The 16,072-nt window shown below is 37.2% G+C and overlaps 1 protein-coding gene across 4 annotated transcripts in view; it reads right to left on the bottom strand.

Annotated features, from left to right (window-relative positions):
* Window positions 1–1,989: 1,989 nt before the first annotated feature.
* Window positions 1,990–16,072, bottom strand: part of HS2ST1 (heparan sulfate 2-O-sulfotransferase 1) — a 186,068-nt gene continuing 171,985 nt past the window's right edge. For 3 of the 4 annotated variants that reach the window (XM_027114247.1, XM_027114249.1, XM_027114250.1), the window contains 3 exons: window positions 8,551–8,648; window positions 6,202–6,359; window positions 1,990–4,962 (listed from right to left, as the gene is read on the bottom strand). In XM_027114247.1, coding sequence (XP_026970048.1) covers window positions 4,733–4,962; window positions 6,202–6,359; window positions 8,551–8,648 — 486 coding nt within the window. In that variant the 3' untranslated portion in view covers window positions 1,990–4,732. The remainder of the gene's footprint in view (window positions 4,963–6,201; window positions 6,360–8,550; window positions 8,649–16,072) is intronic. The other variant, XM_027114248.1, reaches the window with a different exon arrangement.

The following is a 16,072-nucleotide window of genomic DNA, read 5'->3' as shown; positions in this document are numbered from 1 at the left end:
CCAAACCATTTTTGCCCTTCCCACTGAGTGTTTATTTTATAGCTTTTGCATCAGGTAATCAATTGAAACACTTCAACAACAGAAAGCTGGCAGAATGTTAAGGAAAAGGAGTGATTATCTCTCCAACAGATGTGACAAAATGGTTTCAAGTTGGAAACAGTATTGCATAAATGAATCAACTGAACAGGGGAAGGGGAGAGAAGAGAAAGCAGAGACACAGAAAGGAGTGAGCATCTTCCAACATGGATTGTGAGGAAAAAAGGCACTCTTCAGCTGTCTGTGTACTTATAAAATAAAAGTCAAAATATACAATCCATGTTTGTCAAAATTACATTTGACACTGCTTTAGAGATGCTCATACACCTGACTCTCAATAGAAAGCTAAAGAAGCTGTCTGAAAAATAAGACAGCACCAGTGTGTCTAAACCATAGGCTTACCAGTGATGTGTTTTAAAGAGATCATCACCATCAGGGTCCTTTTATAAACAGTACTGGAAAGGTCACAAAGCTGCATGAACTTAAACTGTAGAATAAATCTAACTGATCGCCCATTTCATTCTTTAAGATTCCCACTCCAGGAAATCAGAAAGCGAGCTCCACTCCAGAGGAGCTGAATTGGCAGTGCATCTGAAACAGGGTTGCTTTTTCCCTCAAAAGGCTGCCTGAGCAGCAGTTTAGTTGGCATCATCCAGCAGCTTTGCATAGCATAAAGGGATGCAAAAATTTAACAGCAATTGCCTTGCTTCCTCTCAAAGCAAATAGCACTAATTTATGAAGAGTCAAATTGTCAACTCATGAAGTAGAAGCACCTGGGCCTCTTAAAGACAAACTTCATAAAAGGTTACAATACCGGGTGCTTCTCATAATAAAGGATTCTAGGACCGTAGGTGTGTTTGAGAATGATCAATGGGAAAACCCAGAGATGGTTTACACAGATGTTCTCTATGTAGAATTTGAATGTAAATTAAAATACCAGCTATGCATTTGGGAACCAGCCTTTAGTTAAATTCTTTAGAGCTTTTAGAATTTTTATTTCATTTTATTAGAAAAAGAGAATCATTGTCTACAAACTATCTTCTTTCTAACTATGCAAATACAATGAGCAAATCATCTGCAATATCAAAATACTGTTTGTAAATCACTGATGGCACAAACAATTTTAGGAATCTCTGATAGGACATAATATTGAGAAAGAGCAACAGTGGACTTCAAATTATAGGCATTAATTGAATTTTAAGAATAAAAAATAAAATGCAAAGTTTAAAAGTCAGTAAGTTTTTCTCTGATTTTCAGTAATTTAAATCCAATCATCAGGAATTCAGAATCACCCAATATGTTCAAAGTTGCACAAATGCGTATGGATGATAGAAAAGTAATCCCCATGCAATATTTTAAGTGTTGCTATCAGATATATTTAAGTGATACTTTACAGATTAAAGTTGGGTAAAATCAAAATATATCCTCCCCATTACATTTTAAAACAGTCACAATAATTTATCAACAGTTGCCATTTCACAGCAATTAGAAAATAGGAGTTGATACAAGTTGAACAAAAAGGTACTTTTTCCTCTTTTAGGAAATAAACATATATAGATATATATATGTACACATACACATATAACATTATCTTTTAAAATTCAAAGTGGTTAATTTGCTTTTGTATTATAAAAAAAAAATTTTTCCCTATGTTCAAAATACTGAAAAAGCACAAAGGCTGAAAAAAGAAAACCACATTTGCCACTTTAAAAAAATACATTATTGTCTCAGTGGTTCTATTTATTTGATTATAAAGTTAGGTATTATAAGGACTCTGCACTTGTCAGATTCCTAGGACTGTACTGGACCACATGGAATTAAATCTAACCCTTCCTCAGTCTCCAGGAAGGATACTTTTAACCCACCCTAAAAGATGATAGCATAAATGCCCCTATTCTGAACTGTTAAACCGGGAAAGAAAACACGCCCACCTGGAAACAATCGAAGTCGTAAAAGTTTATGAAACCGTGGGAGAGACTGCCTGAATCAGAAAGCTGTTCTTTGGATAGAAGTTAGTTTTTGGAAGTATATAAACTCTTTTAGGCCAATAGAGTACAGATTCAAAAGTGATTTCTCCATAAATAATAATCTGTTACAGGGGTTTGTAAAGTACAACCCATGGTCCATATCTGACATGCCACCTGTTTCAGTAATAAAGTTTTATTGGGACACAGCCATGCTCATTCATTTATGTGTTGTCTATGACTGCTTTTGTACTAGTATGGCAGAGTTGAGTAGTTGTGATGGAGACCAATGGTGTGCAAAGTCTAAAATAGTATTTACTCTCTGAACCTTTATAGGAAAAGTTCACTGACCCCAGATCTAGTGCACTATGTGCTACTCTAGTTACCTAAAAGAGCTGATGCACCTCAAGGGGATTTTAGCTGGACTCCAAGAATAACCTGCATACTAGGGTTCCTTAGCAGACAAACGTCAGATGCCCCATCCTGAGGTGGTGCTTTACTTTGGGCAAGGAAATCATCTGTATATATTCTCAACAAATACCTATAAAAGGTATTAAATACACCAAAAAGAAAGCCAAGTAAGAAAAGTATGCCTGTTGATATTCCCTTAATATTGTCCTATTATTGGGGGGAAAGGGTGCTAAAATGACTCTTTCTGTCAACTTCCTTCAGCTTTTCTTTAAATTTGTCTATAAATGTCTTTTGATAAGTAGCGCTCCCTCCTCCTTCTATGCAATTAATAACCTTTAAAGCCACCTGACTAAAATGCTTACATAGTTTGGTGAGGCCTTGTTCGGGGATATTTATTTAAACTAAACATATTAAAGATTATCCTTTTAGAAAATGTTTCTAAAATTCTTTATCTCTGCTCCTCTAAGAAGTGGAAGAAGGTAAAGAATGCACAGGGAGATCAAACTCTGCAAAGTATACCTTAAAAACCAGAGGTATAAAATAGCTACCCTTTCTGAACGGTAATGTAAAATAAAAAAAGAAAAATCTTCCAAATTTGAAGAGCAAATTTTCCCTTGCCCTGAGTCAGCTAATGAAATCTTTTTTCAAACAGGGAACCTCCTGAACTCAAGCAGCTGCTCAGGAAACTGTAAGAGTTCACAGGTGTTTCAATATTTCAATAGTTGTTGAAACAGGGAAGATAAAACACTGAGAAGAGATTTATTAGACACAAATTTATATCAAGAGATTAACTGTTTTTTCAACCAGCTTATAGGTGGACTCTTCTTCTTTGTTAAAAAATGAATGGTATGAAACTATGTGTTAAAGATGTTTCCATAATACCTTACGTTTATATAGCGCCTTACAGTTTCAAAGTGCTTTCACATGCCATCTCATTTAATCCTCACAACACCCCTGTGAGGTAGGTAGGACAGGTATTATCATCCTCACTGCAGGATGAGGAAACTGAGGCAGAGAGCGATTAAGTGACTTGCCCAAGATCACACAGCTGGTAAGTGGCAGAGCCAGGACAAGAAATCAAGTTTTCTCACTCCTCATCCAGTACTCTTTCCACTATAACTACTATAACTACTGCCCCCAATTATGAATAATGTACTGTGTATCAAAATTGAAAGGTTATTGAAGTTCACTGCAGTGATGTCTTAACAGTAAAGTTAAATGAAAAATACAAGAACAGTAGGTCTGATGGTTTTACTTGACATAATAAAATTGGTGCAAAACCACTTTTTGTCTAATTACTTATAATCTTTTGGTCCAAATACATAAAATATGCAATATTTACAGCATTTTCCAATTTTTTTCGTAAATGCAATGCTTTAAAACACATTATAAAGCACCTTAGTAAAAATAGTCTACAAGTAAAAGTACAGAAGAAGTAGGAAAATCCTACCCATACCACAGCTCACTAAATGGAGTTATAATATGGACTCACCAATACCTCAGTTTACACCTTTACAAATAACCCGTGGAGAAACAAATACTAAACTTACTTTTTTGATATTAATGTGTGGAAGCCTTAACCAAAACTTCAGGCAATGTCAACATTCTTTGAAGTGTTTCCCCAATCTTAGATACTGGGGAGACAGGAATGAGAAATACTGCTTTGATTCTTTTTACAGTATTAATAATGGTTTAAATTGATTTTTAACACTAATCATCATTTTTTTAAGAAAATTAAAATGACCTACATAAATATGGGCAGTTCCAACTACAGCAGATACAGTCTTAGCAAACGTGATCAAACATTTCAGTAAATTTCATGGGACGTGATTCACAGAAACAAAGTACACACCGCCAAACAGTTAATAACACTATCCAGTAGAGGTGTATAACCCAAACCTCCAGGTGAAGGTGGAAGTAGCAAATGGATTCATCTTCATTCATGGTTAGTTGAAAAAAAATGCTTTATCAAAAACAGAGTATCAGAACTTTTTCTGAAATTGTATTTCATTATTTAGCCTTCAATTAGACCTGCTATGTGTTTATTTTAGGTGATGTGTAGGTTTTGTTCAGGCAGGAGGTTGTAACTCCCACCAAAATTTAACCAGAAAAAAAAAAAAAAAAAAGGCTGAAACTTAAACTTCCTAGACCACTGACATGTCAGCCAGAATCTACTTCCTTGACGTCACTGTCTGTATCCTAACTCAGTTCAATACAAATTATCTTACACACCCATCAGCAATCCAAGTTGTGGAGCTGAGAACTAAGGTGAAGACAGGGTCAAAGTTGTAGTTCAAGAATCTAACTGCCACACTTTGTACTCAGTTCGATTTAGGGTAAATCTTTTCATAGAAAAAGTTCTGTGCAAGGATGTAGAGGTCTCCATCTTTTTCTCGTACAGCATGGGCTCTGATGAATTGGAACTGCTCTAGTGCAAACTCATAGAACTCATTCTCCATTTTCCAAATGTCAGATTGCTGTAGTTTTGCAATGGTTTGTTTAGTAGGGAGTTTCTTCTCTGTGGTTTTCCTAAGATGAGATTTCTTTCCTACTTACAAAGGAAAAAGAGAAAAGGTAAATAAATTCTGAGAACACACAAAAGATCAATGCCTGTTTATTTGAAGAGACGGTTTAAGTTAGTATGACACATGGAAGAGCATAATTGTTTTGTCTTAATATCATTCAGGCAAAAACAGTGCCCTAATCATACCAGAACTGTGATTTATTCCTTTGTAATGCAAATCCTTACCCTTGTTAAAGACTTAATGAGATGTCAAATAATAAAAGTAAGAATCGTGGACTTCCCTGGTGGCGCAGCGGTTGGGAATCCGCCTGCCAATGGAGGGGACACGGGTTTGAGCCCTGGTCCGGGAAGATCCCACATGCTGCAGAGCAACTAAGCCCATGCTTCACAATTACTGAAGCCCACGCATCTAGAGCCCGTGCTCCGCAACAAGAGAAGCCACTGCAATGAGAAGCCCGCGCACCACAACGAAGAGCAGCCACCGCTCGCCGCAACTAGAGAAAGCCCGCGCACAGCAACGAACACCCAATGCAGCCAAAAATAAATAAATTTATTTTAAAAAAAAGTAAGAATGGCCACTCAGTAAAGTGTAGGCTGTCACCTTACATGCTGTATTCTCAAATGCTTGGTGCTCTGACTAGTTTGTTTTTAAAGACATGATAAAATACCTATTTTCAAACTTAGTGCTGATTTCTCATAACCTATTCTCTATACCTATGTGTTAAAAGCTAGGGCACATGCATACTCCAGGAAGAGTTCCTCTGATTGTATCTTACCAAAGAACAGAAAAAAAAAAAAATTAGAATTAGATTGGACCAGCACGGTCACTTTCAGATATGTAATACTGTCACAGCTGCTGAAGCATTCTTTTAGGAGCACTGTGACATAGCACAGGATCATTACCAATGTGACTCAGTCTCTCCATCCTACCCCTACCTAAATAGCACTAGACATGTCTAAAGGGTGGAATGTATGGCTGGCACTACTGAATATCACACATTTCTAAGGCTGGCCCTGTAGTTTGTATCTTTCCACTATACCTACAATGCCTTTTAATTATAATCTCGTGCATGTTTATTCATTACACAAATATTTAATGAATACCATCTGTGTGCCATGTACTGTTTTGTATTGAAAATGGTGAATAGAAACAGACAATATACTTGCCTTTCTGGAGTTTTATTCAACAAACTTCAAATCACACATATTTTGCAAGTGGCAAACAAAGTTAAGGACAGCTTGAAAAAGAAACCCATCCTTATATACCTGTACGATAGAGCTCTGTAGCACCCCTGAAGAACCGGGGCAAAGCTGCCTCCAATAACATGATAAAATCTTCAAGCTCTTCAGTAACTCCCACCAGAAAGTACTCATTAACTAGGTTATATTTGGCTTGATCCATAGCCCACCTGCTTCCTACATTCCTAAAACCAAAAAAAAGGAATAAAAAAATTGGTTGTGAAATCTGCTAAATACTTTTGATGCCTTTGACACTGTATATTATGGAAAAAACAGATAAACACATGTCCATCCAAAGCCTTAATGCCCTTTTATTAATGTCCTTTGGGAGGCACACCTGTTTCTAATTTCCTTTGCCTCTGTCCCCAGTTTCTGCTCAACTACGCAGGGCTAACTCAGATTTTAGTAGAGGACACTTAATTTGAACAGTTAAGAAATGTGTATACATATCCTCCCATCTGATTTAGTATGAGTGCATTTAATTTTTGTTAACTACAGTTGTCCCTTGAACAACATGGGTTTGACCTACACAAATATCTTTCAATAGTAGATACTAAAACATTACATGGACCATGGTTGGTTGAATCTGCAGATCGAAGGAACCGTGGATAGAAAAGACCAACTATAAATTATACCGGGATTAACCCCCACCTTGTTCCAGGGTCAACTGTACTCTAAACTTCGTTCATTTTAAGAGCTCTCTAGGAAGGTCTAAGCAATTTTGTGTAGCGATTATCTTCATTTAATTTATGAGTTTAGGTTTTTCTGATATTTCTTAAAAACAGAAATAGGATAAGAAATGGCTCTGCTAAGAATCTTTTTATTTTTCACGTTTTTAGCTAATGGCTGTTAATAGAGGTTTGGCCCTAAATAAACTATGCCTTTGGGTTCTTTTTAGCACTGACATTCCCTAACCCTAATGCCAAGCTCTGCCTTTAAGCAGTGTGATATTGAGCTGATGACTTCGCCTTTCTGAGCTTGTTTTCTCAGCCATTAAAAAGCTGGCGTGGGTGGTGGGAAGCTGGGGAAGCAAACGAGTTGATTTCTCAGGTGCCTCCCAGTTCTATGAATCGAGGAGACATACTAAAGAAGTGTGATTAAAATCTCCTCAGTAATGCCCAATGGAGAGATATACTCTCTATTGCTCTAAGGTAGGGGTGGCAACCTTTCCTCTAAAGAGCCAGAGAGTAAAGCCGGAGATGGGTCTGCGGGTCATATGGTCTCGGTCACTTGGTTACTTAACCCTGCTCTTGCAGTGTGAAAACAGCTACAGACACTAAGTAAATAAATAGATGTGGTTGTCTTCCAGTAAAATTATTTATAAAAACAGGTGATGCGCCAAATTTGGTGTCCGGGTTGTAATCTACTGATCCGTGTTGTAAGGAAATGATTAAACATTGAGAAGACATTCTTTCTAAGCTTCCAATTCTTACATTATTACAGTTGACCTTTGAACAACACGAGCGTTTAGGGGTGCCAACCAGACCCGGTCCCCCATTCCCCACTTGAAAATCTGCATATAACTTTACAGTCAGCCCGCCATATCCCCAACTCCACATCCGAGGATTCAGCCAACCACGGATCATGTAGTACTGTAATACATCTTTATTTTAAAAAATCTGCATTTCAGTGGACCCACGAAGTTCAAAGCTGTGCTGTTCAAAGGGTCAACTGTATTATGCGTTGATACAATCTATTGGGTAGGGCCTTAAGGTTCTCAGTAATCTAATACTATATCTCAAATAATGATGGAAAGAACAGAAGGCATTCCTTATATCGCTCATGGTTTTAAGGAAGCTACTAACTTTGAATGTGTTCCTGTTTTTTTCTACTTTTCCTATTAAAATGATTGATTAGAACAAATACGTACCATTATTTTTTTAAACTGAAAACTCAGCACATTCTGAGGAAATAAACTCTATTAAAGATAAAATATCTTTATTTTACCTTGGCTTCTCTCAAAGTCAAATCAGTTTAACAGTAAATCCAGGTGAATAATTTACCCACTAAGCCTCTTCTTGATCTAAAATGGATGGCTCAAACAATAAGCTTAGGAGAAAATGAGGTTTATGAAAGGACCCCTGACCTCTAATTAAGACCACTGCTAGAACATAGCAAGACACATAACACCAAAAACAAAAAAAAATTAAAAACCAGCATCTGAGAAATCATTGCAAGCATGTTTTACATGAAGAAGCTTTTTAATGCACTTACAGGTAACTAAAAACTAGGTATTACTTAATTACATGTTATTTTTGGTCTGGTCTTTCACGAACTTCCTTACACCTAGTCCTTGACTAACACACTCACCCTGTGAAATGCAGATTATAGAGATAATAGATAGATTACTGATTGAAGCTAGCTTTATCTCCCTACCAGCATTCCGAGCTGTGGCCACAGAAGAATGGGATTTGAAGCCAGAGCTTCTCTGGAGCACAGTCTGAGCCGCCCTCAGCTACACATTCATCAAAGGTCTGGAAAAAAGACAAAGCAGCACATGTGAGCCATAAACCCGAGCCTCACCTACCAAGTATTTTAATGTGGTAAGTTATTAAATAAATGGCAGTGGATGGGACGAGTAGTGAATTAAAGTGATAGGTTACAAAAACATACTTGAGATACTGAGCAAAGTCAAACATGGGTTGTTCTCACATCGTTGTTTTATACCAGTGTTTATAAGAATTCTTCTACTATATGAATGGAACATCCCCCAGATAACAACTTATCCTTGAAATTAAGTACTGGTTTATGTTGAGTTTGTGTATTTATATTTTCTATCCTCTTACCGAAGTAAATTAAATAAAAACAAGGTTAAACATACTCTTTGTGAAACAATTATTTGAAAAGAATATAAAGTAGGACTACACTTAAGTCTTTTCCCCTTTTCTCATTAAAACAAACAAAAAAATCATTGTACAAAGCAAAAGTGACCCTGGATACTTATGACTTGCATGCCCTCCTCTCCAAATGCATCTGACTAAATTAATTAAAAGGGCAGGAGACTCACAGGTTATGGATCTAAAATTAAATCAACTTCATTTTCTTTAGTACTTACTGTCTGTCACAGGCGTTTTTACAGTAGGCGTTATCTATTTGAAATGATATTAAGATGCCAGAGAACAAACTTAAGAGCTCAGGCTGTTGGAGTAGACATCTATAAATACCACCTGTTATTTCTGAGAAGAGGGGGTATGTAAAAGTAGAAAGAGAACGCATCCAGAGTCCAGACTCCTGAGTTTCTAGAACCATGTGTGACTCTATCTTGAGTAAGTCTTTATGGCCTCCAAACCTCACTTTCTAATCTATAAAATTAGATAAATTCAAAGGTCCCTTTCAACCAAAAATCTAGTAAGAATAGGACCCCAAACCCTTAGGTCTGACCATGGCTAGAGGTATAGTGGAATAATTATCTTTATTCTGGCAGCATTTAAGAGGCAACAGCAAACTGCAGCCCACAATTGATTTGCCCATTTCTTTTACAGATGACCTTCACCATGATATAGGAAAAAGATTTATGACTTGGGTTTGAATCTTGAACCCAGAAAAACTTAAGTTCTGTGTTAGTTTCCTCATAGGAAAAAGGAGGACATAATCTTACTTTGAGGAAGAAATAAAATCATGGATCTAAAAGAATCTACCACAAAGAGTGGTTCACTGTAGGCACTCAATAAATGGGATGTGTCTACGTCTGTCTTTCTCTCCCCACCTCTCCTCCCTAATAGTCAAATACAATGTTTTGTTGGTTCTTGTTCTCCCTGACCTCCACAGCGTTGTCTACTTCTTTGAACACTCCCCTTTTTGGCTTTTTGTTGGTTCTCTGTACCTTTCTGAATGTACTATCACTATCTTCTTTTAAGGCATGTTTTGGTCCTTCTACCAAGCATGGAAACTCAGCTGTCTTCTCTTTACCCACTCCCTTCCTTAGCTTATTCACACTTCCTTGGCTTCATTTATAATTTCTAGGCAAAAGACTTCCAAATTTGTACCCCCAGATCCATCACCTCTTACCTATCTTCTGAAACCTAGTATGCCTTTTCATTTGAATTTCCAGTATTACCTCATATTCAATATTTCTGGCAATAGGATAACATTGCCCCTTGTAATTCAGACTCAAGATCTCAGCACATTTCTTTATTTTTCCTCTCCCTCACTTAACATCCTTGAGGTAATGTCTTTCCAATGCATCTTTTTTTTTTTTTTTTCCCCAATCTTCCATCAGGATCTTGCCATGTCATGTCTCCATTCTTACAATCACTTTCTAATTGGGCTCCCTTCCCTCCCTTCCTTCAATCTGCTCTTAGACTACCAGATTAGTCTAAGTAGTCACGTCTAACATCCTCTACTCAGAAAACTTCAATAGCTTCCAATATCTTTTTAAAAAGAGAAATACAAACTCTTTATCCTGGCTTTAAAGAATGCTTCATAATCTGACCTCAGTGTGCAAGTCTAGCCTTATCTCCATGTATAACTTCCATCTTTACCAGATTAACCTGTTTTACAGTTTCTCAAGCATGTCACATGGACCTGCAAATCCATATATTTTGCTGACTACATTTTCTTCCTCTGAAAGTGCTTCCCTCCACCAATCTAGTTTACATGAAGACTATCTTTCCAATGACTACTCTGGCCTAAAGTCACTCATTTTTTTTTAACTCATATAAATGAATTAAATACTGCCTTGTAATAGCCAGCTCTTAGGATCCAAGTATGTTATCTATATATACATCTTTATTTAAAGAACTTGCTCCATGTACTTTGGAAAAAAAATTGTATTATGTTCTCTCCTGAACTATAGAAAACACTTATTGGAGGGATCATGCCGTATAGTATGCATTTGTGTCCTCCACAGCATACAATATCTTGCTATACCAACTGTTTGCACAATCATTGTGTCCTCCATAGCATACAATACATTGTTATACCAACTGTCTGCATAATCAATATTTGTAAATGGCTGGAAAGACTGCACTTTGGAGATTTTGCATGAGCATTAAAGGTACAATTCTAGTTGAGATGAAGACAGGGGCAGTAAAATTTTTTCATGAAGCATTTCGACAGCTCCTTAGAGTTCTGTCAAATTCTCTTAGGATTTCTCCCCCATCCCCCAATACACACACACACACACACACACATCCATATCAATCTATCTATTTTTTTAAGTGAAAACATCTCAGTTTACACTTAACACTCAATCAACCCCATTTCAATGGCCATTACAGTATGTCTGAAATTTACTAGATGGTCTGATTTAGATTTGCTGGTCTAAGTCACTTTCTAAAAAGTGGTTTTACTATCATTTATGCCACCTTGCAGCTCATAAAAAGAAAACAACCTATGTATCTATCTCTACCGTATCTCAGGTTCCAATAAACCCAGTGGTGATATATCAGAAGGTTTCTGATTTCACGCCTAATCAGTTTCAAACAAATCCTAAATCACAGTACAGTGCTTCTGAAGTTCAGAAGAGGTGCTCTGCTTCATTATACCTTCATCTGAATAGAGTATCAGAGGAAAAAGAAATAAATTACTAAGGTGATTGTGAGTGAACTCATAAACTGTACCACCACTGTGTGTGTGTATGTGTGCGTGTAAGATTCAAAGACAAAAAGATTTTGCTTAAATGTGTTGGGTTGGCCAAAAGGTTTGTTCATTTTTTTCCGTAAGATGGCTCTAGTAGTGCTTAGTTGTCTTTAACTTCATTTGAAACAATTTTGTTAAATTGTATTGTGACAGCTGTCATATCAGCGTGCATTTTTAAAAAACATCAAAATTGGTGAATTTTTGTGTAGTCATTTTAATATTGAAGATGGAAGAAAAAAGCAACATTTTCGGCATATTATACTTTATTATTTCAAGAAAGGTAAAAACGCAACTGAAACGCAAAAAAAAAAGATTTGTGCAGTGTATGGAGAAGGTGCTGTGACTGATCGAATGTGTCCAAAGTGGTTTGCGAACTTTCATGCTGGAGATTTCTCGCTGGACAGTGCTCCACGGTCAGGTAGACCAGTTGAAGTTGATAGTGATCAAATGGAGACATTAATTGAGAACAATCAAGGTTATACCACGTGGGAGATAGCCGACATATTCAAAATATCCAAATCAAGCGCTGAAAATCATTTGCACCAGCTTAGTTATGTGAATCACTTTGATTTTTGGGTTCCACATAAGTTAAGTGAAAAAAACCTTCTTGACTATATTTCCTCATGCTATTTGGTACTTAAACGTAACAAAAATGTTCTGTTTTTAAAACAAATTGTGGTGGGCGATGAAAAGTGAATACTGTACAATAATATGGAACGGAAGAGTTCGTGGAGCAAGTGAAATGAACCACCATCCACCTCACCAAAGGCCGGTCTTCATCCAAAGAAGGTGATGTGTATATGGTGGGATGGAAGGGAGTCCTTTATTATGAGCTCCTTTCAGAACACCAAACAATTAATTCCAACAAGTACTGCTCCCAATTAGACCAACTGAAAGCAGCGCTCGAAGAAAAGCGTCTGGAATTAGTCAACAGAAGACACATAATCTTCCATCAGAATACCGCAAGGCCACATGTTTCTTTGATGACCAGGCAAAAAACTGTCACAGCTTGGCTGGGAAGTTCTGATTCATCCACTGTATTCACCACACATTGCACCTTTGGATTCCCATTTATTCCGGTCTTTACAAAATTCTCTTAATGAAAAAAATTTCAATTCCCTGGAAGACTGTAAAAGGCACCTAGAACGGTTCTTTAAAAAGTTTTGGGAAGATGGAATTATGAAGTTGCCTGAAAAATGGCAGAAGGTAGTGGAACAAAATGGTGAATACATTGTTCAATAAAGTTCTCAGTGAAAATGAAAAATGTGTCTAATATTTTTACTTAAAAACCGAAGGAATTTTTTGGCCAATCCAATAAGAAAATAGGACAGTGAAAGAGGCTGCAGTATTAAAAGTTCCCATAGAGTCACTATATGGAAAATTTTGGAAATTTAAATATCCACTATTGGAATTAAAACTGGTTAATGAATGAGCATGCAGGATGGCTATTTTGACCCAAGTTCTCTAGTTAGCCAACTCCTTCTTCCTGTGTTCTAAAATACTAAAAGTATTTTAGTATTTCAAACAAAATCTGTAGATAATCTTCAAGGTTATTTTTGGCCAGTAGTTTAAAATCTACTAGCCTACTCTGGCAGTATAAGAGTTACCACCAAAATCCGTTCTTCCCTTCTTCCACAGTCATAGAGTTTAGCCTCTCTTGCAGTTAGGTATGGCCATATGACTAAGTTCTTGCCAGGAGACTGGGGGCAGAAGTGATGTGAGCAAGTTCTGGGTCACTTGGTTAAAAGGAAATTGGTGGGCCTCTGACTTCCCTCCTTCCCATGAGCTGGAAGGCAGATGTCGTGGTGACCCAAATTAAACCGAGCACATAAGGGCAAGCCCCTGAAGGGTAGCAGAGTAACAATATGGCAGGAACCCAGCTCCCTGAATGACTGTGTGCAGCAAAGCTGCTCTAAAATCCTGGGCCCCTCACCTTTAGGCTTTTATGTATGACAGAAAAAATCTACCTAAGCATTTTAATTTCTTTGTTTCAGAAGCATCTACCCTAATTCACCTACCAAACATTTTATTAGATAATATAAAAGTGGAAAAATGGTTTGGGTTTTGCCTCCTTTGTAGTTCCTTCTTATCATTTGGCAAAGGTGTTTCACTCCTATCAACTTAAAAGAAACAACCCAAAGACAGGCCATAGCAAGGAAGATGTAAAAAAAAAAAAAACAAATACAAATAATCAAAAATTGGCGAACATACATGATTGTGCTAGATCTTAATGTAAAACAGAAATTCTCCTTTTTCTATCTTTTTAAAAATTTTTTTCATACTTTATTTTTTACTTTATTTATTTATTATTATTTTTGGCTGCATTGGGTCTTCGTTGCTGCACGCGGGCCTTCTCTAGTTGCAGCAAGCGGGGGCTACTCTTCATTGCGGTGGGGGGGGCTTCTCTCATCACGGTGGCTTCTCTTGTTGCAGAGCATGGGCTCTAGGCGCAAGGGCTTCAGTAGTTGTGGCACACGGGCTCAGAAGTTGTGGCACACGGGCTCAGTAGTTGTGGCTCGCGGGCTCTAGAGCTCAGGCTCAGTAGTTGTGGTGCACGGGCTTAGCTGCTCCGCAGCATCCTTCCTGGACCAGGGCTCAAACCCGTGTTCCCTGCATTGGCAGGCAGATTCTTAACCACTGTGCCACCAGGGAAGTCCCTCCTTTTTCTTTATAAATATGTGATGCATAAAGTAAACCAAGCATTTCCTAGTGAGTGAAAACAAGTTAATGAAACTCAATACCATCTTGACCACATACAGCTCAATGAATCAATCCACTGGCGTCTTAATCAAGATGAACTTCTCCACTGACTCCAACAGTGACATCAGCCCTTGGGCTTCTCTACTCACAGCACAGGAGACGACTGTCAATCAAATGCTGCCCACCAGAACTTTCCCACTCATTTGCTAACTTCTATTCACTTTCTCCTGAACATTCTGACCACAATTCAGAAATAGAATTTTCTATAAATAAATGTTTTACTCTTATAAAATTTCTTCTTAAAATAAAAAGAAAAAACAAAACTCAGTTCAGTACACCAGAGAAACAAAAAGTTATGATGAGCTTTTTCACTTAAACACCATCTATGCTTAGAAAGAGCAATTCTTTGTGAACTGCATACAAATGTTTTTAAAAGCAGGAAATATCAAAATATTCTTTAGACTACTTAGATTATTAGTTTAAATTCCTAGAATTGTAGGTTAAAATAAACAAAATTTGATGCTTGATAGTGATGGCAATTATATTTACATTCAAAACCTTTTCTACAAATGACCTTGCTTCATATTTTATACAGAAAACTGAAGCTGAGAGTGAGCTCCCTTGATTCCTGCTTAGATAAAAGCTTATCTGCAGCCCCTACTGCCCTTATCTGTAAAAAAGTATTTCCTCCTATCTTTAAATACCCTTTCTCACTCCCTTCTGAGACCCTGCTTCACCAATTTTTCTCCAGTTTTTCCATCATAACCCCTTGCTCTCTTCAGGTACATTAATATGCCCAAGTATCTGTCGCCTTTAGTAAAACATTTCTCATGTTTTTTGCTCCCTTCAAAGCCAAACTTCTATCTCAAGAGTAGTCTTTCCTCTCAGGCTTAACTTCTCACGGTTACTCCTCAACCCTTTGGATTCCACATAAACACCTTCTCTGACCTCCCCATTGACAAGTCTAAGGGAAAGTTTTAAATTCTCAATTCACTAAACTCTTGGTGATTGAAATGATTTTTCCATGCATTTCAAGGACTCGCCAGGTTTGTCTTCTGATTCTCCAACCTCAGTCTTCTTGGTGTGCTTCCCTCCCTTTGCCTACTCCTTAAATGTTGTCATTCCCCAGAGCTACATATTTGCACCCCCTTTTCTTCTTCTTCCTTTTTGGTTTGGTCCTGTCTTCATACTCTGTATGTCTCCCAAGTGCAATTTCATTCAATCCCTTGTTTCAATTCCCACCTAATGCTGATGACTCCCAAATCTATGATTAAGTTCAGATTTATTTCTTGAGACACAAATACATTTCTAGTGGATATTTCCATCTGCTTATACATGACTAAAAATAATGTCCAATTTGAACTCATCATCTCTTTCTTCAACTTCATTACAACGGACTTTTCTTTCCATTTTCTCTCTTTTGAACCACATATATAGTAGTTCGATCAGAAGCCTGGGAAGATGACAGGTCAAGGCTGACTCTGGATTGTACCTTTTACTGAGATAGAGAAACTGGTCTACAACAAAGAGTTATCAAACCTTTAAATATGAACTGCAAAGATATTATATTGCTTTCCTGTGGTGCTGTTTTTTTTTTTTTTTTTTTGCAGTATGTGGG

The sequence above is a fragment of the Aethalodelphis obliquidens genome, unplaced genomic scaffold (genome assembly GCF_003676395.1).
Source record: "Aethalodelphis obliquidens isolate GAN/ISIS:26980383/991018 unplaced genomic scaffold, ASM367639v1 scaffold13, whole genome shotgun sequence".
Taxonomy (NCBI): domain Eukaryota; kingdom Metazoa; phylum Chordata; class Mammalia; order Artiodactyla; family Delphinidae; genus Aethalodelphis; species Aethalodelphis obliquidens.
This window is presented reverse-complemented; position numbering and strand designations above follow the sequence as displayed.